General features: G+C 41.1%; 1 protein-coding gene across 4 annotated transcripts in view; it reads left to right on the forward strand.

Moving 5' to 3' along the window:
* Positions 1 to 24,744, forward strand: part of LRP6 (LDL receptor related protein 6) — a 107,777-nt gene that overhangs the window by 24,988 nt on the left and 58,045 nt on the right. For 3 of the 4 annotated variants that reach the window (XR_014526256.1, XM_083503314.1, XM_083503315.1), the window contains exons 3-5: positions 1,399 to 1,596; positions 8,970 to 9,166; positions 11,655 to 11,786. Coding sequence is in view for 3 of the 4 variants with exons in the window: in XM_083503314.1 (XP_083359440.1) it covers positions 1,399 to 1,596; positions 8,970 to 9,166; positions 11,655 to 11,786 (527 nt within the window). In the remaining variant the exon portion in view is untranslated. The remainder of the gene's footprint in view (positions 1 to 1,398; positions 1,597 to 8,969; positions 9,167 to 11,654; positions 11,787 to 24,744) is intronic. The other variant, XM_083503316.1, reaches the window with a different exon arrangement.

A 24,744-nucleotide genomic window follows, 5' to 3' on the forward strand; every position in this document is an offset into this window, starting at 1 on the left:
TTTCCTTACATAAAAGCCACATCATTTATTTTGCTACCTGTTATATTCCTTCATTGTTCCAGAACCTTTCCAGAGCTTCCCACTTAATGGGGAGTGGAAGGAAATCAATGCACTTTGAGAAATGTATATGTATGATACAAATAAATGCAAATTCATTTGCTGTGTGTATCCCACGTTGATTGTATTTTAAAGTGTATCTTTAAAATATATAGAATATAATGCCTGAAGAGATTAGCTGTATTTCCAAGAGACTGCCATTTTCTCATTAAGAAAAGGCGGAATATTAATAAATAGAAGGTAGAACATACAGTGATGACTCATTGTTGTTTTGCACTGCTGTCTAGGATATTGTTCAAGCTAGAATGATTTGCACCGTGTGATGCTGTACATGTTTCTAATAGCCTAAGTGTGGAGACAACTTTGTACCATTTATGTCTGGCATATGAAGTCTGAAAAGGCCCCACTGAGGTATTCTGAGGTATATGAAAAAGCACTTTCTTAGTGTTCCTGATGTTGGAATGTTGTTGCTAAGATATTTGTTTGCTCTCAGCACTCCAGCCACTAAGACCAAGAGCATAGTTGCCTGTTTCTTTCTTAAAATTTATAGCTATACTTCTGAATACCTAGCAGGTAGCGAGTATGCAGAAACCACTACCTTACTTTCATATTCATAGGACCATGTTTGGCACATCCTATTTTGACTCCTTGTCATTCTGCTGCCTGCTGCCAAAGCCTCCCTGGATGGTGTGGGACTGCCCATGAAGTGGAGACCATGATGGTGGGAACTTCTGGCAAGATTCTGCACAATCTTGTGGAGTGCGCAAGATCTTGGAAGATTTCAGTGGAAGCTGGCAACGGCGGGGTGGGCGGGACATCCGCAAGGGCGCTGCATCTTGTGGTTCTGTCGTTTGAGGCAGCTGCCACACCCTACCTTATGGGTGGGCCAGAGCTGCATAGGGCCACCCAGGTTCGGTGGTATTAGTGGATGAAAAGATGATAGAGACTTTCAGCAGTGTTGTCCATATTATAACCTTGCCGTCCCAGTTGCACCTGAAAGGCCCATTCACTTGGCAGTGGTTCTGAAAATGTGTTGATTTTTATGTTTTAATGTTTAATGTTGCCATTATTTTCAGTCTATTACTACCTAATAATTTTTCCACAGTTTTATTTTTCATGTGACCATATTATCTGCCACTGTGCAAAGTTGGTTTGAGTACTGTTTGGCAGAAAAGTGGTATAAAAGCTTAATTAAAATGTCTATAATATAGCTCAGGGTGAAAGAGAATTGACATAATCCGAGTATTGATTATTATTTGTTCCTCCCGTTGATTGGAAGAAGGTCTTGAAGGGTATGGGGAAAATGTGCATAATATCTGATTTCCCTTTAAAAAACAATAGGTTCATGTACTGGACAGACTGGGGAGAAGTGCCAAAGATAGAACGTGCTGGGATGGATGGCTCAAGCCGCTCAGTTATAATCAACGCAGATATTTATTGGCCAAATGGATTGACCTTGGATTATGAAGAACAGAAGCTCTATTGGGCAGATGCTAAACTGAACTTCATTCACAAATCAAATCTGGATGGAACAAATAGGTAAGAGTTGTGTTTTGCTTTAAAAAAAGAAAAAAAACTTTGTGAGATTGTATTCTAAATAAATACAACAGTGGTACAAGTATATGAACCAATTAAAGCCCTTGAATACCATGTTTATAGTTTGTTAAATTTCAGATGTTTGAGTTTAGAAGCATAATGTAGAGAGAGATCATATTGCAGAGAGAGATCAGACTGCAATTTGCTGAGAATCCCAAAGGGAAACTTCTTAACTTGCTTTATTCAAAAATGAGCCTATATTAATCTTCATAAAATGTAGTTCTTCAGAGTCTCTCCTACAGTGCTATAGCAATGGTGCCTTTTAAAAGTACTGTATTTTAATCCCCTGCTTGGAAAATATGTGCCTGTTGATCAAATGCACAGGGGAAAATAATGCAGGCAGTGCTCTGACTAAATTGGTTTGCTGGGGTGCCCAAAGTGTACTTTAGGTGGGGTCCAATAGCTTGGGCAAGCTCAGTGGAACTTTTGGTGTTTTCCTTTTGAATTGACAGACCTCTATCACATACCACAACCAACCTTTGAAAATTCTTCAGTTTCAAAAGATGATTGCCATGTATTATTGGAGGCGAGAGATAAAACACTTGTTCAGGAAACACAAGGGAGGCCCACACATTTTGGCCTGCTTAGGTAGCCAGCCGAAACCAAAATCTGATCTCTAACATTACACTGCACTTTGGAGCTACTTGGAAAATATTAAGAACTTACTGCTGCCCCCCGCCCCCCCACAACCAGTGCTTCCAGTGTGAATGAAAGAAGCAGCCCCACTTTACTCATTAGATTAAAATATGCGCTGGCAGCTGGCAAGTATCTGTAAATTTATCCATAGCCGAGTTCTGAAATCTACTACATTGGTTGTGCCCTTTAAAGACTCATCTAAGATGAGACTGTCAGAATATAAAATGATAGCCTTCTGCATTACAAATTGCAAACGAAGGGTGGTTTTTCTTGGAGTTATGAAATAATAATAGTTTGCATAACTGTGGCAATGTTCAGTTTGTTCTTGACAGCTGATTTTTCTTTTTGAATTGTAAGTTATTTTGCAACCCAGATATTCGAGCTCTGGAAGATTGGTGTGGCCTCATTTGCACATAACACTAAGATGAACATGGCTTAGTGAGAATGAGCAAACATGCAGCTATATTGCCACTTTACTTCCCCTGTCTTGCTGCTACCACACAATGCAGAGCTAAGCTATGACTTGGCTTAGCATTATGTGCAAACTTGGGGTCATGGTTTATCTTGCTCCCAGTAAATCAACAGTGGTAAACCAAGGGCATACCTGTATATGTTGGAAACAAGACAAACCATGAACCTAGGTTTACATGTCATGCTAAACTAAACCATATCTTAGCTGTGGGTAGTGTTGCAGCAACAACTGGGCAGGAGCATAGTGGCCACAGTTTTGCTCTGGGTACCCACATGCTTGCTTGTTCTTGCAGTGCTGTAGTTTGCTTTTGTGTGAACTGAGCCTGTGTTGAAAGTAATGTTTGAAAGACTGTAGGTTTGTAAATGAATGGTGCTGTCCATCACATATATCAAAAAATGGTGTTCTTGGGGACCTCTCTAGGCAGTAGCTTAAGGCTGAGAAGGTGTGAATCAGCTTAGTGTGCTTAAGACTGAGGTTTTTGAGAACTTTTAATAGTGGTATGATACTGACTTAGTACTCAAAATTCACTGCCAACCTTGAAAGATAAGTGCTGTTTTCCTATACAGTGGTACCTCAGGTTACATACGCTTCAGGTTACAGGCTCCGCTAACCCAGAAATAGTGCTTCAGGTTAAGAACTGTGCTTCAGGATGAGAACAGAAATCGGGCTCCAGTGGCACGGCAGCAGCAGGAGGCCCCATTAGCTAAAGTGGTGCTTCAGGTTAAGAACAGTTTCAGGTTAAGTACAGACCTCCAGAACGATTTAAGTTCTTAACCCGAGGTGCCACTGTATCACATTTAAGTTACAGCTGCAAAGGAAAAAGATTGAAGAAATTAAAGAGTATGCACCGCCTGGTAAACTATTACCAACTTAATGCTCTATTTAAGGTAGACAAAAAATATGGTTTTGCATGCTCCATATAGCATCTGAGCTAGAATCTTTGCTGTAAAAACTTGAATAGCAGAAGGGGATGAATTGCCCTCCACTTTTAAAGAAGAACGAGAGAAGTGCCTTTAAGCTTCTTTGTATATTTGCAACAGCATTTTTCAGTTGTAACTTCTATGTACCTGTTGAGAGCTATATCATTCCTAGATACCTGTAGGAAGTTACCTGCTCTATTTTATGGCTGTTCATTTGCCATCTGTATTTCATCCTTTTCCTAGAGAACACAATAATCTTAGTTTTATCATAATTAATTTGTAATGATTCCTTTTTGCAGTAACTCCCCAAGGCTCTCAACAATCACCTCAAGTCCACTTTTGTGAGAGACAAGAGTACTACATCATTTGCATATAATATAATTTGCAGGGCTTTGTTTGACAGACTAGGATATTGAATGTGTTGCACTTGTAAGCTTCCTACCAAATAATTTATATAAAACATAAAGAGAGTAGGGGCAAGGGCGCATCCCTGTTTTACTCCATTGAGAGAAGGGGTGGAGCAGGATAGATGACCTTTGCTATTACATCTCAGCCGCAAACGAGTGTTTTCATAGAGGCAGCATATCAAAGTCAGTAAATGACAGTCTGTATTTGTCTCTTCCATCTTGTCCCACAGCCTCTGTCTTGGTATAAGGTCAAAAGTAGATTTAAAATCATTGAAGGCAGCATAAAGCGCACCTCCAACTGGGGCTGTGTATTTCTCAACCAAGTGCTGTAGGACAAGCCCACTGTGGATTGATCCTTCCTGGAGCCTGCCTGCTCGTCATTTAGAATTTTTTCTTGTTCAAGACAGCCTGTCGTTTCCCCAATAGATGGCTGACGTACAGTTTCCTAATAATGTTGGGTAGACTAAGGGGTCTGTAGTTTGCAGGTTCTGTTCTTTTCCCTTTTTATATATTGGAAAGATTAACCCTAGGCCCCAGTCCTCAGGGATACATGCTGAAAGATCAATGCTTGTGAATAAAGCTACCAACACGGGCATCCACCAGTTGAAGCTGGATTTAAATACTTCAGGTGAAATGCCATTGTTTTTTGGGGCCTTGCTTCTTTTGCGCATAGAGATGAGACTCTTAATTTCCAAGATGGTTACTGGGGGCCAGTTTGGAAGGTTACATGTATTTACCCTTTTATTCTGTGCTACCTCTTGCCCTGTTTGCCCAGTAGCATATATACTATTAAGATGGGATTCCCAAGTCCTTGCAGGGATACGATACTCCACTCTGGATGTAAGGTTGGGCCGGCCTTTGGCAACCAGCTTCCAAAAAGTCTCCATGTCTGTGCCCTTTGCTTCTTTTCTTAAATTCCACCAAGCCTCTCTCTGGGCAGGGCCCTGACATAGTTACCTGAAGTTTCACCTTTCCCACAAACCCGTCCAGCAGCTGATAGTTATTAGAGGCCTTTCTCTGGTTGCCCCTTACGTCTGAGGTCTCCAGGAGAACAGAGCAGAGGAAACTATTGAGGGCAAAAAAGTTCCTTCAGAAACAAGAACTCTTGCTCACATAAGGAGAACAAAAAGAACCACAGTATTCAGCAAAAGAATTTTGCAGACAAAAATGAAATTAAAAAATGGAGAATTATACATTTGATGAATGTATAATTGAAAATAAAAAATTAATTATACCAGAAACAGGAAATTAGCTAGGGAAGCAGCTGGACAGGAGACAAGGGAGTTAAAGGAATGCTGAAGCATTATAAGGAAAAGCTGAATTATTTGTTTGTTTATGTCCTCTTTGTGGAAGATGTAGGGCAGAAACCTGTGCCTGAACTAAGTTTTTCAGGAAGGGAGTCTGGAAAGCTGAGGAATATAGTGGAATGGTTTTATTCCTCTTAGTTTTATTGCATTGTTGGTTAAGTAGATTCATAAATTTTACATTTTTAAATTTCTTTGCATGTTGTCCTGAAATCCATTTTTGAACACAAATAATAGTGGTGACGCTATTAGGTGGCCTTATGGGCAACTAAAAAAATGAACAAGTTGATAGCTCTGGATGTTACCCAGCCAGAAGTTCTTAAGAACTCAAAGGTGAAATTGCTGATCTTCTAACAAAAGCATGTAACTTAGTTGCTGAAATTGGCTGTAGTAGCCCGTCCAATATTATTTTTGAAAGGGCTCTGTGGTGAATTCAGGAAACTTTAGTCCTGCTTGCTTAATGTCTGCTCTGTGGAAATCACTATTAAATATAATCAGGTATATAGGAGAGCATGTGTTGCTAAAGAAGAATTGGCATGTCTTCTGCAAAAGCCTGTCTACCTTTCTGAAAAAGTCATTCAATAAATGCTGCTGAGTAATGTGATCAGCCATGGCATAAGAGAATGAGTTATGTTATGGATCACTAATAATTTTAAAAAACAACTGAAGAATAGGAATAAATTAACAGTCCCTCACAATGGAGGGATGTAAAAGGAGGATCCACACATTCTGTTTTGGGCCAGTGATTTTAAACTTGTTCATCAATGACCTAGAGTTAGAGCAAAGTGGGTATTGCTGACACACAGTAATTCAGGGTGGTAAAAACAAAACTGGGTTTGCAAAGAGCTCCAATTCAAGCTTCCTTCAAGGAGCTGAGTGTGCTGTATGTGGTTCTCATGAAGGGATACGGTCATGTTTGTTCAGAAATCAACATCTCTTCCTTAAATCATAAAAAAGCACAGCTGAAGTCCATTTGGGTGCCTTGCAAGCTCTTCCCTGCTTTTCCACATAGTTGCACTCAGGCAATTGTGATTAGTGTTTAGGAACAAACCTGTGTGCTTTTATAGCATGATAGTTATTGGTGAATTTGAAGTTTTCAGATTAAAGGCTGCCCTGTTGGAGAATGCAGTGTTGATAATACTAGTGATTTGCATATGTGGTGGGAACATCAGGTTATAAAATACAAAAGCATGCCATTGGGTGGTATAAGTAAGTATAGAGTGCTGTTGAAAGCCCTCATTGTATTATTGAGATTTAGAAAAGATATTGAGGAACCACAGGAGTTGATGCTAATCTCATTACTACTTCTTAAATAGAGCTAGCATGTGTGCACACACACACGCACGCACGCGCGCACACACACACACACACACACACACTCTTGTGCACCAACCACAAGAGTCAGTTTGGATCCCGGTTCAGCATGTTGAAAAATTGCCCAATTTTATCCAAGGTATTGTAAGGGCTGTCTAGTTCAGATCAGGTCTAAATCCCAACCCCCAAAAAGACAGAATTGTGACTAACTAATTTATTATTATGAGAATTGTGACTAACTAATTTATTATTATGGGGACCTTTTTTTTAAGGCTATAATGTGGTTTTTTACTCTTGATAGAATTGGTTGACATTTGCAGACATAGTAGCCCTTCTTAAGTGAATGAAGCCCGCCAAATAGGATTATATATTTAATTAATTTGGACCCTGCCCTTCCTTCCAAAGGAAGCCAGGGAATTCTTGTGCTGATCACCTTTAAAAGGTTTAAAAGGTTTAGGGAGGAAAAGATGAAGCTTCTCTCATTCCTGCCACCCTCACAGGGTGAGGAGGGGTGCATGAGAGGGCTTTCTCAGGGGTTGCTCCCAGACTTTGGAACTCCCTCCCTGGAGAAGATGGACTGGTTCCCACCTTGCTGTGAAGACTTTCTTGTTCCAACAGGCTTTTGGGAACTGATTGCTTTGAATGAAAGGGTTGGTGCTGTTTTTATTGAAATTATCTGTATGTTTTTAATACATGATAGGTAGGTTGGTAGGGAGTTTTATTCTATCAATGTTTAATTGTTTTTTTAATTATTGTTTTCCTCTCTATGTGGATGGCAGCTAACGGATTGAGGTTGAATCCCAACAAGACAGAAGTACTGTTTCTGGGGGACAGGGGGCGGGCAGGTGTGCGGGACTCACAGGTCCTGAATGGGGTAACTGTGCCACTAAAGGACAAGGTGCTCAGCCTAGGAGTCGTTTTGGACTCACAGCTGTCCATGGAAGCTCAGGTTTACCAGCTCCATCTGATACACCGGCTAAGTCCCTTCCTGCTTGTGTACTGTCTCATCAGAGTAGTACATGCCCTGCTTATCTCCCACTTGGAGGGAGAGAGCACACAGCAACCTGGCTCCCTCGGCTGCCCAAGCAACTCACCATCATTTGTGGAGAGAGCTCAGTGGGCGTGAGGGGCTGCTTTTGCGGTGCACAAGCAAGGAGGAGGAGGAGCCATCTGCCCTCCAGATCTGCCCTCCCTCTCGTCAGCCATGGGTCTTTTTCTGTGCATGAAAAATAGATTATTTTGTCTTCTTGACCACTCTTGTTGTGGTTGTTTTGCGAGCTTTTTGACTCTTTACCTCTTTCTTGTCCTCATTTGCCTTGTCATTTCCCCCGCCTTCCTTCCTTCCTTCCTGAAATAAATAAATGGAAAATTCCCCCAGTTGAAATGTGCTGTGCATGCCTATGCACAGGATAGAGCTCATCGTTGACCCTATTCTAGTGATGGTGATGGTGAGATTTAACTGGATTAAATATTATTCTCTCTGGCTAGAATCTCTATTAGAATATTAGATATCAAAATGCATCTCCTAAAATTCTCTTGTTCTGAATGTTTTATCACGTTTTTCTTTTTTGAAATGCACCTCTTTGCAGTCCATAGTTAGTGCGACCTCTCTTTTCTTTCAGTGCATTTTTTATACTGATGTATAAAATATTAATTCAAATGTCAAGACTGCAATCCTATGTGCAGTGAATTGCAAGTGTAAGAATATATGTAACCCTGCGGCATATATAAAGTAGTATTAGAGAGAGGGGCAGCAAAGGTTGTAGTCTGCATTGTTGAAGTTGACAGAAAGAGAAAGTGTGTTTGAGAAGAGGTGCAATACTGGGTGGAGGAAGACTAATCCTGGATGATTTCTGTAAGGAAATTTTACTGTATATATTCTGTAAATGTGTAAAACATTGAAAGTGTACTGTATTAGCTTCCTGGGGTGTTTTGATTACAAACTGCTTTTTAATGCTGAAATATTGACACGTTTCATGACGTTCTTAGCAAATCATGAGTTTGCCTCTATGAGTTACTTCAAGCAGTGTGCAACCCTAAAACTATAAAATCCTCAGTTAAGGTTTAAAATAAACCTATTCACGTTCTCTTAGCCGATTAAGGGAAGATAAGGTTGTCCTAATTTTTAAAATAAATTTAGGCAATATAGCAGTTCAGACCTAAGAAAAAGGATGGTTGATAAGAGTCCAATTAGAGCTTCTTTCCTAGATCTAAGGACTTTGCTTGTAGATTGAACATACGTTTTCCATTTGTTTTCCACCAGGCAAGCTGTCATTAAAGGGTCTCTTCCACATCCTTTTGCTCTGACATTATTTGAGGATACCCTGTATTGGACTGACTGGACCACACGTTCTGTCCTGGCTTGCAACAAATACACTGGGGAGAACCTGCGTGAAATACATTCCAATATATTTTCTCCCATGGATATTCATGTGTTCAACCAACAACGACAGCCCAGTGGTGAGTTCTCTGTTCCCCCACCATTGCTAACTACAACTTTGAACAGATTTGTAGAAGTCCCAATTTGCCTTAGAGTGGAAGAGTTCAGTATAGATGCTTTCCTTGGTACAATTTATAAGGCAGTGAATTAAAAGTATATCCCAAGAAACACTGGCACCAGTTCAGACAACACACCAAGGCATGGTTAAAGAACCTTAGCTATGATTAATCTCTGCATGATGGCTTGCTGTTGGCCAAAGAACAAAATTATGATTGACATGAACTGGTGAGTGAATCACCAACTCTTAATGTTTTTGATCTGAGTAGTAAAATCGTATTATTTTGTGTTTTCAGTTTGTGGCAGGTAGCCAGGTTGCTTTTTCTTTTACAATTCTACACAGAATTGCAGAATTAGAAGGGAACCCAAAGTTCATCTAGTCCAGCCCCCTGCCACGCAGGAATCTCAATTAAAGTATCCATGACCAATAGCCACTTTCTGAAGGAGTCTAAGTTCTTCCTGATGTTGAGTTAGGCTCTCCTTTCTTGCAACTTGAATCCACTGGTTTGAGTCCTACCCATCAGAGCAGGCAAAAAAACCACCCCTTCCTCTTTCAAATGACAGCCCTTTAGATATCGTAGGCGGCTATCATATCAGTTTTCCGCCTCCTCTTTCCCAGTTTGGTGTCATCTGCAGATGGGAAGAGCATCTCCTCATTTCCTTCATCCAAGTCATCTGTATAGATTTTGAACAAGAATGGGCCCAGGACAGAACCCTGCGGCATCCCGCTTGTCACTTTCCCCCAGTATGGCGAGGAACTGCTAGGCAGCATTGGCCCAGCTCCTAAAGGTGTAGGGTGAAATCCATCCCAGCACCTAGCGGAGCAGGGCCGTCTGGTGCTGCTGATTTGCATCTAGTAAATAGGTGTCTACTCAGAAGAAAGCCGCACTGAATTCAGATAAGGGTGTGTGGGGCTATAGTTTTTTATCTAGGCAGCCAGGGCTCCTCCGAATGACAAGACCTTTTTGCATCAGGTGAGTGAGGACCACTTGCTTTTTAAAATTCTCTGATACATACAGAGCTGTGTGCCATTTGGACTATATCTGTAGGTTTCCCCTTCTGTGTCAGTTAACTGGGGTCAAATAAGTGTTGTTTACTTTTTATGATACATGGAAGATGGATCTCCCTTGGGAGTTTCTGGACTCTCCTTCCTTGGAGGTTTCTAAGCAGAGGTTGGGTGGCCGTCTGTCAGGGATGCTTTAGCTGAGTTTCCTACCTTGGAGGGGGCTGCACTAGAAAGAGGACCCTTGGGGTCCCTCCCAGCTCCATGATTCTATGTTTTTCTGCTTCAACAATATTTCCTTGTGTTCCTATAATTTTATAGAAGTCATGTTTCACCTTTAATGCTATTTTAGATTCAACTTCTAATTTAGCTAACAGGACAGTAAAATAATCCCTCCCCCCGAGATAATTTGAACCCATGTGCTTTTGGCACAGATGTAGTACACACATTCCATTGTGGAGGAGTAAAACGTGTTTTTATAAATAAAACATATTCTGTTTACAGAGACAGAACATTTAAATAGCTCCCTTTCTACCGGAGGCAGCAGGGGCCACAGTCAGAAAAAAGTTGAGAAACACTGTCATGGGGGGGAAAGGAGACTGAGGGAGAAGCAGCTTGTCAATTTAACTCCTCAGAGAGACAGAGGTGGCATTTATGCTTCTAATTATTTTGAACCTATGAAAGTGGATTTTCCCATGGTCAGATGGCTCCCTGGGATCAAGCTCTAGGAGGGATTGCTATTTAGGCTATTGCTTTACGTTCCTGACAAGGCAGGTCAGAGGATGAAATGTGGTGCAGAGGAAATGGAAATATTTCCTGTTAACAGTAAGGAGGTTTCTGCTGTGCCAGAGTTTTCTGTGCAGCTGTCTTTGCTTTGCATATCTCATATCATCTGGCAGACCAGTCATTACGATAATAAAGTCAAAATTGGGTTTTATATTTATTTATTTTATTTATAAACTACTATGCCCTTTAATATATTAAAATTTCAGAGCAGTTTACAACAGAAATACAATAACAACAACAAAAAAATGCAAATAGCATACAATAAAATTACCTCAGAAACTGAAAAAAATAAAATCACAACTGTATATCACAAACAAAACTGAAGGTTGTGAAAATGAAATTCTCAATACAGCTTTTCTTCAAAAGGATGAAATGTAGCTTTGGAGGCTAACATTATTTTGCAGACGTGAGGAGGGAGGCTTGGGTTGGTGTGCAATGCCTCCTTTGCATTTCCCCCCTCCTGTGTAGACATAGTTCCCCATTCACATAAATATACACATATTCAAGTCACATATACCCTGTGTATGTGTACTTCCTTACTTATTTTGCTTGTTTCTGCTGTCCATGTTTCTCTTCCCTTAAACACATGTTATTCTTGATGTGCAATGTAATGTTTTTTAGTATTGCTACACACTGATCTGCATGGTCTCTGTACTTGACAGCTACAAACCCATGTGGAACCAATAACGGTGGTTGCTCCCATTTATGTTTGATGTCTCCTGTCAAGCCCTCTTACCAGTGTGCATGTCCCACAGGCGTGAAACTCCTTGAAAATGAAAAAACCTGCAAAGATGGTATGTTATAATTTTAAAAGTTATTCAGATAATAGAGTTTAAACTGGCAAAGAATTTGATCTGTTAGCATAATTGAATAGTGTACCTTTCTGGCAAGGATGCTACCAGTCAAGTCCAAAATGTACACTGCCACTTCAGTGTATGTTACAACAGTGGTTTCTCAATTGTGGGGAGGGTGCAAGATACCTGGAGGAATGTGTGTGGAAAGTTCTAGGGAGGAAGAGTTAGTACCACATTAGACTTCATACATAGAGCTTTGTGGGGGGATACTGTGTGCTCACATGCCAAAGAACCTGTTGGAAGCGCATTGGGGGCTTGAAAAGGAGAGCAAGCTTAAAAGGGGGTAATTTCTCATTTAATTTGATGGGCTTCAAGACCGGCAGCAGTGCTGTGTGGGAAAGGCAGGCAGGCCTGATTTAATGCCATTGCCAGACTCATAGGCCATTCTGGGCGTGTTATAAACACACCCTGACTATGGCACCCAGATGGCTGCCACCTCTAATCTGTCACTTAATGCTAAGGAACAAAATGCTTTTTCTGGAACTAACTGATAACCTGTATGAAGTATTTATCCTAAAGTTGAATTAATATGTTATGAACGCACACACTTTTCGCAGTGGAGTGGGCTGCGATAATAATGTTATTGTTGTTTAAACCATGTTTTGTTCAAAGAACCATGGATCATCTCACAGACCTCAAGACTGGACTGTTGTAATGTGTTGAAGATTCAGAAACTACATCTAGGACAGAATGGAGTACCCAGCCATGCTACTTATGAGCACTGCTGGCTGGGCACATATTACACTAGTTCTTGAAAGACCTGCACTGGTTGTCTTTGTCCTTCTGAGCCCAATTTAAAGTGCTTATATTGACATGCAAAGCCATAAATAACTTGGGCCAAATATCAGGAGAAGCACACTCTCTCTTATATGCCCCTCTTGGTATATATGTTTATTGTTCAATAAGAAGTGCAGGTGAAAGGGGGTAACATTAACCACTAGGCTTGCAGGGCTGATTCACAACGATGATCATCATCAGGTGTTGAAGATGTGTGTGTGGTTGGAATTTTGATGTCACCTCTGATCACATCAAACACAATGCTTTTAAAATGGTCTGTTCACATATTCTAGCTGTAAGTTATCAAGTGTTAGAAATGATAAAAATATAAAACACCAAATTACTTTTTCAACTAATGTCAAGATTTTACTTAGAAATGCAGATAGCTTTTTTTAAAAAAAGTGAGCATTTTATAGGTTCATCAGCTGTTTCTCCTTGTTCATTTCTATTTAATCATGGCTATGTGAATCCACAGAAAGCTTGCTTAAAATAATTTGTGCCATATACAGTGGTGCCTCGCAAGACGAAAAGAATCCGTTCTGTGATTCTCTTCGTCTAGCGGTTTTTTTGTCTTGCGAAGCAAGCCCATTGACGGATTAGCGGATTAGCGCTATTAGCGGCTTTTAGCGGTTTATTGGCTTATCGGATCAGCTGATAAGCAGCTTAGCGGCTTAGAAAAAAGGGGGGGAACCCGCAGGAACTCGCAAGGCATTGTCGTCTTGCGAAGCAAGCCCATAGGAGATTCGTTTTGCGAAGCACCTCCAAAACGGGAAACTCTTTCGTCTAGCGAGTTTTCCGTCTTGCGAGGCATTCGTCTTGCGGGGCACCACTGTATATCGTATTTTTCACTCCATAAGACACACCTGACCTAGTTTTTAGAGGTGGAAAACAAAAACAAAAAATTTTGAGTCAAATGTTGTACTAAACTGTTTAATAAACTACCGGTATATCAGAATAATATTTCAGCCATGTAAAGTGAACAGGAGTCAACAGTGGCATTAAGAACTATCACTGTCATTAACAAATGAAGAGAGACTTTATCCCCTGGTAAGGGGGCAGGCAGTGGAAATATATGAGCTTCCCACGTTGAGTCCCTTAGATCTAAGGACTGTAGGGTTTGGCCCTACACAATTATTTTAATAAAGCCAAAAGAAGTGGGACTTTCTTCCTTTTTTTTCATTGCAGAGATCTCTGGGGGCTTTTATATGAGTGAGGAATGAGTGGGAAATCTGATTCAATTTCCATTTAAAGTCACACCTACCCAATTCACACCTTTGTACACAACACAAGGAGCAAACCACAGCCGCCCTTCAAATTTCAGACTTCTGCAAAGGAAGGCACTACTGTCCCAGCAAGACCAGTGGCGGAGGGAGGGTCTTGTGTGGAGCCACGTCGCCTGTGGGGATGTGGGACGTCACCCACACAAGCATTGTCCCAAGGGGGCGGCCGAGCATGGGGGCGGAGGGATTACACAGCTCCCGCTGTGCTTGCTTTACACCCGTGTAAGCGGCTCCTGTCCCACTTTGCTGCTTTAAAACAAGCCAAGGAGGAGGGTATTTGCTTCATAAGACGCACAGACATTTCCCCTTAGTTTATAGGAAGGGGAAAGTGCGTCTTATGGAGTGAAAAATACGGTATATCGTAAAGAAACTGAAAGGCTAAACTAAACTTGCAGAATTTGTCCCTGTAAATTACCAACTCATTAAAAAAGTTTCATTACTGCGACTTATAACTGCATAATACATAAACTAATTATCTTTATGTTGTCTGTCTAAATATTTTTTCAGGCAAGGGAGGAAGGATACAGTTCTGCAAAATTTGTTGTAGCTTCTTTTTCAAATATTCAAATCTTTACTCAAATATTCCAATCATTTATTTAATGACAATATAGCAATAGAGGCCTAGATCTGTTAGTACAGTATTCTTTCATCTGTTCTCAGTTGTCACTTTGAAAATCTAACGGAAAAAGCTGTCAGGACTGGTCGTTGTCCTCTTCAGATCACCACACAAACGCTTCTTGTTCTTTTATAAAACTTTTTATTGCGTATTAACAAAACATTCTTATAAACAGTTCTTAACTCTTCTTCCTCAGAGTCACTTCTTTCAGATACCTTCTGAGCTCTGCTTCTCCATGACCAGCCACTCTCAAAATGGCGAAGGCGCCTTTCCCTTCGCTTTCCTGCTCTTTTTTCTAACCTCCTGGCTAGAGCTGGCCTGTATCTCCCCTCCTCCGAATCTGAGCTAGAACTGAACCCTTGCCTTTCCTGTGAACAACCGGTCCCTCCCTTCTATTAGATTCACTGCTCTCCTCCCCCCCTTGGGGAATGCTTTCTCCCTCTGATAAACTGAAAACCTCTAATTCTTCCCTGACATCACCCCCTCCCCTAAGCCCCCCTTCCTCCTCCTCGCTCTCCTCTGTTTCTGGAGGACCGAACCCTATGAACTCCTCTTCCTCGCTATCTGTCTCTTCAAAAATTTCTTGAAGATGCCAGTTCTGGGGTTTTGGCTTGTGGGGATATTTTCTATGAAATTCTCGCTGCAATTCCGGAACGTTAATTTTTTCTGCTGGTTCCCATGAGTTCTCAGACTCATCTAACCCTTTCCATGCAACCAAATACTGTAATTTCCTCCTACTTATTCTCGAGTCTAATATCTCTTCCACTTCGGTCTCTTCTTCCCCCATCATGGTGGGGAAAGGAGGTGGTTCCCTTGAGATTTGATACTTATGTGCTGGTACAAACACTGACAATAAAGATCTATGAAATACAGGGTGTATTCTCATATTTTCAGGCAAATGAAGCTTGAAAGCGACTGGGTTAATTTGAGCCTTTACTTGGAAAGGTCCCAATCTCCTTGGTTCTAGCTTTTTACACTTCCCTCGTATTGGTAGTCCCTTGGTAGACAGCCATACCCAGCTCCCTACTTGGATTTCTTCCCCAACTCGCCGGTGCCTATCTGCAGCTTTTTTGTAAGCCTCTTTAGCTTCTTCCAAATCCTCTTTCAATATCTCATGCATGCACCTCAACTCCTCTATCATTTGTTCTGCTGCTGGTACTGCTAACTGCTCCTCTTGACCTGGGAATGCCCTTGGGTGCAAGCCATAGTTTGCCACAAATGGGGCTCTGCCCGTAGACACATGCATTGCATTATTATACGCAAACTCTGCTAGACTCAACTTCTCTAACCACCCGCTCTGCTGATAACCAGCATAACACCTCAGATATTGTTGTAGTGTTGCATTCGTTCTTTCAGCTTCCCCATTGGTTTGCGGGTGTCTCGCTGACGTGAGGCTTAGCTCCACATCTAGTAACTGCATTAACCTCTTCCAAAATTGTGATGTAAATTGGGCCCCTCTATCTGAAATGATTTGTGATGGCATACCATGCAACCTAAAAATATTATCTAAAAACATCTTTGCAGTTTCCTGTGCGGTCGGAATTTTGGTACATGGTATGAAATGTGCCATCTTGGTTAGCATGTCAACCACTACAAAGATCACTGTTTGCCTGTGCGATGACGGTAGATCCGTTATAAAATCCATAGACACCACATCCCAAGGCCTTCCCGGTGTGGGCATAGGTTGCAACAACCCTGCGGGAGCTGCTCTGGGTGCCTTGGCTCGTTGACATACTTCACAACCTCTTACATATTGTGTTACTTCCTCCCTCAACTTTGGCCACCAGAACTGCCGTGTGATCTGATACAGGGTCTTTTCTCTACCAAAATGTCCTGCAGTCGGGTTATCATGATGTTGCCTCAACACTTTACCTCTTAATTCACCTGCAGGTACATACAGCACCCCTCTCCTGTACAACAATCCATCTTTTTCTTTGAAACCTTCCTCTTCCCCTTCACCTTTTCTCAGTTCCTCCATTTTCTTTTGTGCAAACTCATCTGTTACTGTCAATTGCTGGAATTCCCTGCCGTCCACTACTACGGCTGCACACCCCCACTGATCCGATCTCAGCATTTCTCGCAACTTGGGAGGTGCTTCCCCTTCCATATACTCAGGTTTGCGCGATAGCGCGTCTGCACGAATGTTTTGATGCCCAGGTATGTACTCAATCCTAAAATTAAACCCAGCAAAAAACTCTGCCCACCTAATTTGCCTTTGGTTTAGCTGTCTAGCAGTTCTCCAATACTCTAAATTCTTATGATCTGTTTGTACCACCACCTGATGTGATGCCCCTTCCAAAAAATGTCTCCACACTTTAAAGGCAGCGTGCACAGCTAAAAGTTCCTTATCTTTTTTTTTTTATTTTTTTTTTTAATTTTTTTTCCCTTTATTTAGAAAAGATACATTCTTTATCATCTCTCAGACACATACACTCACAAAAATTTCCATCATAGTAAAAAGCAAGGAAAAGAGTAAAAGAAAAGAAAAAAGAAAAAACAAAGGAGAAGAATAAAAGAAAAGATAACATACAATACTACAAGTGCAAAAACTTCCGTCCAGCTCGGTTTTGGAATTACATAACCATACAATTAAATCGCAGTATTATTCAAACGTTATACGTCAATGCTTTTAATTATCGTCGATTGATAAATTGCTTATTCCCTGACTGCTTTCAAAATAAATTAAAAATTTATTCCATTCGTCTTTGAGTTTAGCTGTGTTATTTTGTCTTATTTTCTGAGTTAAACTCGCTAGTTCGATATATTGGTATAACCTCAATTGCCACTCTCCGACCGTGGGTAGATCAGGAGTTTTCCATTTTTGTGCAATTTGAATTCTCGCCGCTGCCATAGCATATTGAATGAAGGTTTGATCTATTTTCTTTATTTCTTTACCAATCATTCCTAAAAGAAACAACTCGGGGGTTTTAGGAAAATTATATCTCAAAATTTTTTTCAATTCATCATGTATTTGCTTCCAGAATTCCTTCACCACATCACAGGTCCACCAAATATGAAAAAAGGTCCCAACCTTATCCCTGCATCTCCAGCAGGTATTATCAACATTTTTGTACATCTTTCTTAACTTTACTGGGGTCAGATACCAACGATATACCATTTTCTCTAAATTTTCACGTAGGGCTATACATGCTGTGAATTTTATACCTTTTGTCCACAATATCTGCCAGTTTTTATACTCTATGTTGTGACCAAGATCTTTTTCCCATTTTACCAACGCTCCCTTCACCAGATCTTCCTTAGTGTCCCACTCCAATAATTGTTTGTACATTTTGGAGAGGAGTTTTTCATTACTCTCCAAAATTTCTACCTGGAACCTTGATTTTTTTCCACTAAAGCCCACTCTCTTATGCTCGCCCCATAAAGCATTAATCTGATGATAAAGTAACCACTCTTTTATTCTGTCTTTCAGCTGTTCATACGGCTTCACCTTCCATCCTGCTTCTGTCTTCACTAAAAGGTCCTCATATGTACATCTTTCATCAGACATGCTTGTTTTCTTACTTATTATAATATCAGTTGGAGACAGCCACCCTGGAATGCCTTTTTCGATCAATTTTTTATACCTCTTCCACACCTCTAGCAATGATCCTCTAATTACATGATTGGAGAAGCCTCTATGAACTTCCCCTTTCTCTTGCCAGAGGTAGGCGTGCCACCCGGATCTAATATTAAAACCCTCCAAGTCCAATAAATCTGTGTTTTGAAGGGTGGCCCACTCCTTTATCCAGCATAGACAGGATGCTTCATAGTAGAGTCTAATATTCGGGGCTGCAAAACCACACCTCTCTCTTGAATCTGTCAGGTATTTAAATTTTATTCTGGCTCTCTTTCCCTGCCAGATGTATTTGGTCAGGGTTTTTTGCCAGCTCTTAAAGAGGGAGGTGCCTTTAATAATCGGAATATTTTGAAACAGAAATAATAATCTCGGAAGGATACACATCTTAATTGCAGACAATCTCCCTGTCCATGATAGTTTCAGTCTGTGCCAGGTATCCATATCTTTTTTGATGTCCTGCCAGGCCTTACTGTAGTTGTCTTCAACCAAATTTATGTTTTTTGGTGAGAGCCAAATTCCCAAATATTTGACTTTGTTCACAATTTTAATACCACTTTTTTCTTCTAATTGGATTTTATCCTGTTCTGTCATATTCTTTGTTAGAATTTTTGTTTTTATCCTGTTTAATCTAAAGCCCGACAGTCTACCAAATTCCTCTAGAAGTTCTATAACCCTACTTGTACTGTCCACTGGGTTCTCCACGGACAGGACAAGATCATCGGCGTAGGCTTTAAGCTTAAATTCTTTCTTTCCAATTTTTATCCCCCTCACATTTACTGCCTCTCTTATTCTATTTGCAATTACTTCCAAAATCATTATAAATAACAAGGGGGACAAAGGACAGCCTTGCCTCGTACCTTTCTTAATCTTAAAGGGTTTAGTCAAGTTATCATTTATAATCAGTCTGGCCTGCTGCTCCGAATATATAGCCCTAATACCTTTCATGTAAGGGCCTTCAATACCTGCCTTCTCCAGACATTGTGATAGGAATTCCCAGGAGACATTATCAAAAGCCTTTTCGGCGTCTATAAAGATCAATGCTGCAGGGACGTCTATTCTCATATCTAAATATTCAATGATGTTTAGTATGTGGCGAACATTTTCTTTTTGGTGTCTATTAGGGAGAAATCCTGCTTGATCTTTGTGTATATATTTTGTTAAAAGCTTCTTGAGTCTACCTGCCATAATATCGGCGAAGATCTTATAATCGTTGTTAAGCAAAGAGATTGGTCTATAATTTTTTACATCTGTTTTTTCTTTCTCTGATTTTGGGATCAAGGTTATATAAGCCATTTTCCACGACTCCAGGATCTTCCCTCCCTGTAGGATGTTATTAATCACGTCTTTAAGCACTGGGGCTAAGTACTCCTCTAATGTTTTATAATATTTTGCGGATAAGCCATCTGGGCCTGGGGCCTTCCCCATCTTCATCCTGCCGATGGCTTCCTTTATCTCATTTACTGTGATCTCCTTATTCAAATATGTCCTATCCTCCTCTGTTATATATCTCCTCTCATTATGGTCCAGGAAGTTCTTAATTTCAAAACTATCTTCTCTTCCTCCTTCATACAGCTTTTCAAAAAATTGGGTAAACCTGTTTTCTATCTCCTCTGGGTCTTCTATGATGTTATCCTCTATTATTATTTTATTTATCACATTTTGTTTCTTTCTTTTTCTTAACTGCCAAGCCAGCAGCTTCCCCATTTTATTTGCCGATTCAAAATATCTTTGCTTTGTGAATTTAATTTTCCATTCTATCTCCTGGTTTAGTATTGCCGAATATTGAGATTGAAGCACCCTAGAGGCTCTGATGGCATCATCATCTGTTGGGTTTATGACCAATTTTCTCTCATAATTTCTCAGTTGGGAGAGGATGTCCTCTTTCTTACGTTCCCTTACCTTTTTCCTATAACTGTTTTGTTGTATTAGGAGACCCCTCAGCACCGCCTTACTGGCGTCCCAAACCACATCTATTGGGGTTTCTTTGTTCATGTTTAAATCTAGATATTCTTTTAGGGTACCTTTAATTTTTTTCCTCACCTCTTCATTATCAAATAGATTCTCACACATCCTCCACCTGTATTGTCCCTTCACTTCATTTTTTATTTCCATGTCTAAAGCACAATGATCTGATATTGTCCTGGGATAAATTTTACAACTCTTCACCCTCAACGAGAGTGTTCTTGTCGTCCAGATCTGGTCAATTCTACCCCAACTCTGATGGGGTTCAGAGTAATGGGTAAACTGTTTAAGAGAGGGGTTTTGGTGCCTCCAAATATCAATTAGGTCTAAATTTCCTTCCATATCACCAAAAGATTTCGGCAGTTTCCCCCCAGCCAATTTCCCCTTCTTTTCACTCCTATCCAGATCCGGCATCGGGACACCATTCATATCCCCAAGCAGAACTAATTTGTGGACTTCCAGTTCTAATAACATGCTTTCGAGTTTCTCAAAAAACTCTGTTCTATTTGAATTCGGTGCGTATACCGTCACGACATTGATTTTTTCCCCCCCGGAAATTTAATTGAACCCCTAGGATTCTGCCTTCCTCGTCTTTGCATATCAGGGTTGGTTCCCACTTCTCTCTAACATATATTACTACTCCTCTCTTTTTTTTTTCATCAGAGTTAATAAAATCTACTCCTAACCTTTTATTCACCAGGATGTGTTTATGTTTCTTAGCGATATGTGTTTCCTGGAAGCAAATTACATCATACTTTTTGTTTTTCACAATTTTTTCAACTTTATTCCTTTTAACCTTATCATTCAACCCATTTACATTCCAAGATAAAAATTTTAATGTATGTGTTATTGTTTGCCTTTGTCTGTTTCTAAACCTTCAGCCGAACTTGCGGGCTATAGTCTAAACGCCTTTGTTTCCTTGGGTCTCCCCTTCTTCTGCCGTCTCCCCTCCCACTACGGCCTCATCTTCGTCTTCCTCTGAATCCCCTACCTCCTCCCCTGCTCCCCCCCTTTCCTCCTGTCTGCCCCCTATTTCCCCTTCTTCTTCTTCCCTATTTTTTACTCTCCTCTCTATCTTTCCCAAATCTTTTTCGTATCTTCTCAGAAACTTATCCGCCTCCTGTGTGTCCAGCAACCTGAACTTTTTCTCTTTATAAAAAAAGCTAATCCCTTCCGGGAATTCCCATCGGAATGGGACCCCGTTTCTCTTCAAAGCTGCTGCCCCTTGTTTATAACCCTCTCTTTTACGAAGCAGCCTCACTGGTATTTCTTTATAAATAATGATAGGCCTTCCATCAATTCTTAATCTGTTGTTATAGCTCTTTCTCAAAATTAAGTTTTTCATTTCCAAAGAATTAAAAATCACCAAACAATCCCCCAGGAATTTGCTTGCTTTCAAATGTTTGGGCTTAGTCATTCTAAATACATTATCTACAGTAGAGGCCATCTCTTCCTCACTTAAACCTAGCCAATTGGAGAGTTCTTTAATCATCTTCCCTCTTATATCTTCATTCCTGTCCTCCGCTACTCCCCTAAATTTAAGATGAAGCTGTTTTGACCGCATATCTGCCATGGCTAGGTTATCCCAGATCTTATCTTGGGAATTGCTCAGCTCCCCGAGCTCTTCTTTTACCTTCATTGTCTCCTTTTTTTGTTCCCTCATTTCTTTCTGCAGCTTTTTATTAGATTCCTCAATCATTTTGGACTTTGCGGAAAGATCTTGGATTTTAGTAGAGAGTTCACCAACTGCTCCTTCTATTTTTTTGTCAATCCTCTCCTGGACCTCTCCCAATTTATTTTCCATATATATTGCATTTTGCTTAAATTCCTCCTTTATTCTAGCCCACAAATTATCTAAATCTTTAATTTCCTCCTGTCTCGACAGCTTTCTTTCTACCGGGGTCCCGCCCCCCTTCTTCCAATCTTTTCCGTCCTTTCCCATCATCTCCTTCTCTCACCACCTAAGAGTTCACTTCAGTCTTCAATCCCACCCTTGTTTCCTTCCCTTTTCGACCCTCCAGTTAACCACAATTATAAACAAAGATTGTCCATAGTAAAGGAGAAGGAAGAGAAAGGAAGAAAAGAAGGAAAAAAAAGAGAATAAAGCCAATTTCCAAGCCGAATATAGCAACTGCCTCGGGTAGAGGTCCAAAACTTAAACTTCAGGTGACCCGGGCAGAAATCCTGTAAGCAGTCCAACGCAGAAGGTTGTGCAGTCCAACGGGAGGGGTTGGGGGGGGGATCGAACCTTCCCCACTCCTGGGGATCCCTTTCTCCTTACCAGTCTACTTCTCCAGCCCGCTCTGCTTCTCAAAGGCAGAAGGTTGATAGTCTAGTAGGCAGAGGGTTAGTAGTCTAATAGGTAAACTTAAAGATGTTTATACTGCTTAATCCACTTTTAACCCTTGTTGTCCGAGTCCAAATTATAGTTATAAATTGTAAATTGTAAATGTAGCTCAGGTTGTAATTATGGTCCGGAATATGGTCAGCGTCTAAAATTCGGATTCCAGGTACAACAGTCGGTATCCCAGTCAAATTATAAAGCACCAGTTAGGCATAACGTCACCTCCTTTGTTTTTAAGACCCCTCGTCTGTTTCCAGCCACCCTGGGATATCCTCCCAAAAAGGGCGGGTGGGCGAGCACGGGGAAGGAAGGCGAAAACGAAAGAGCAAAATATGGCGACAGATGCAAAGACTTCAAAATCCTCTCGCCTATACCTGCTGTGCCTGCTGCCGCCCTCTCGCTTTTTACCTGCTGCCGTCCTTCCTCCAAAGTAGACCACGAGCTCCTTTCAAAGGTGTCTTAGACAATTAGACGTTCCGGGTCTTAAATAAACAGTTGTAAACTATCAGCGCCAGGAAGTGCTTATCCCAGTAAAACCACCAAAGCGTCCCCAAAGAAAGAACTGAAAAAAACACATCAGGGTCCAGTTAATCCTTAATATCCACTATGGTCCTTTTCTTGATCCTCACAACAGATTATTCTTACTCAAACAAACTTCCCAAACATTCCTCACCCCATCGACTTTCCGCCTGCGCCATCTTATATCCTCCACCATGCGGACTCCCCCAAAACAATCTAAAGTCCTCCAGGACCGCCCAGCTTCGCAAATAGTTTTCACCTTGCACACTGCGTTTTCACATGAAAACAAAGAAAACGCCTTAAAAACGCTGGGGGGTTCCGTTCCTTTCTTAAGGCGGTCCGTCGCTTCTTCCAGCTGAAGCTCGAGGCGTCGCTCTGCAGAGTCGTTACCGTCCCAATTCGCGCCCGCGGTCCTTCGTTATCTCCTCGTACCAGACTCAGGAGAACGGTGCGACCGCTTCCACGCTGCTGGGTATCTTTCCCCTAAGGGTACCCCCCTTAGGGTTTTTGGGGTGCGCTTCGCCCTGACGTCTCCCCAAGCCTCTGCATAGCCCAGAAAAACCGAGAGCTGGTCTTCCTCGCTTCTTCGCTGGGTGCGCCCGGAACCGGAAGCCTAAAAGTTCCTTATCAAATATGGTGTAGTTTTGTTCTGATTGATTTAATTTTCTAGAGTAGAATGCACAGGGTCTCCAGTCCCCTTCCTTGTCCTGTTGCAGCAGAATGGCCCCAATAGCCCTGTCAGAGGCATCAGTTTCTACCTTTATACGCTTACTTGGATCTAGGTGCATAAGATATTTTTCTGAAGCAAACACCACCTTTAATTTATCAAAGGCCTTCTGTGCTTCCTCAGTCCATCTGAATGGCCCCTTGCCTCTTAGACAATCAGTTAGTGGCGCTGTGATTTTGGAGTAATTACCTATGAATTTACGATAGAAATTAGCAAATCCTAAAAACCTCTGTAGATCTTTCTTAGTTTTAGGTGCCTCCCATTCCACCACTGCCTGAACTTTACTGGGGTCCATGTGCACCCCTTTGTGGGAAATGCAATATCCCAGGAACTCCACCTTTTGTGTGTGGAATTTACACTTCTCTAACTTCACATATAACCTGTTGGTCCTCAATCTCTCTAACACCTGTGTGACATGTTTTACGTGTTCCTCCATACTTTCACTATATATTAAGAGGTCATCTAAATAAGAGACACAGAACTGATCCAGTATACCTGCTAAGACGTGATTGATGAAGGTTTGAAATACCCCTGAGCCATTTTGCAAGCCAAAAGGCATTACCAAGAATTCAAATGCACCATACTTAGTACAAAAACTGGTTTTCCACTCATCCCCTTCTCTGACCCTTATCAGATTATATGCTCCTCGTAGATCAAGCTTGGTAAAGACTTTGGCTGACCTTACTCTCTCTAAGAGGTCATCTATACGTGGCAGTGGGCACACACGAGGCTTCATTTGACTGTTAAGGATTCTGAAGTCACATACTAATCTTGGTGCCCCTTCCTCACCTTTCTTTTTGACAAAAAAGACAGGAGCACCCCCAGAGGCCGTAGACTCTCTAATAAAACCTCTCTGCAAATTCTTTTGCAGGAACTCCCTCAATGCTGCAGATTCTACTTCCGACATGGCATATATCTTGCTTGGTGGCAACTGTGCCCCAGGGACTAGATCTATCTTGCAATCATAGGGCCTATGTGGTGGAAGTTTATCTGCTTCTTTTTCACAAAAAACATCCTGATAAGCCATATATTGTGATGGAATCTCACTTTCATTCCCCATCAACTTCCCTTCTACCTCTGTTCCCATTACTTCCAC

This window comes from Podarcis liolepis (assembly GCF_965112155.1).
Source record: "Podarcis liolepis genome assembly, chromosome: 5".
NCBI lineage: Eukaryota > Metazoa > Chordata > Lepidosauria > Squamata > Lacertidae > Podarcis > Podarcis liolepis.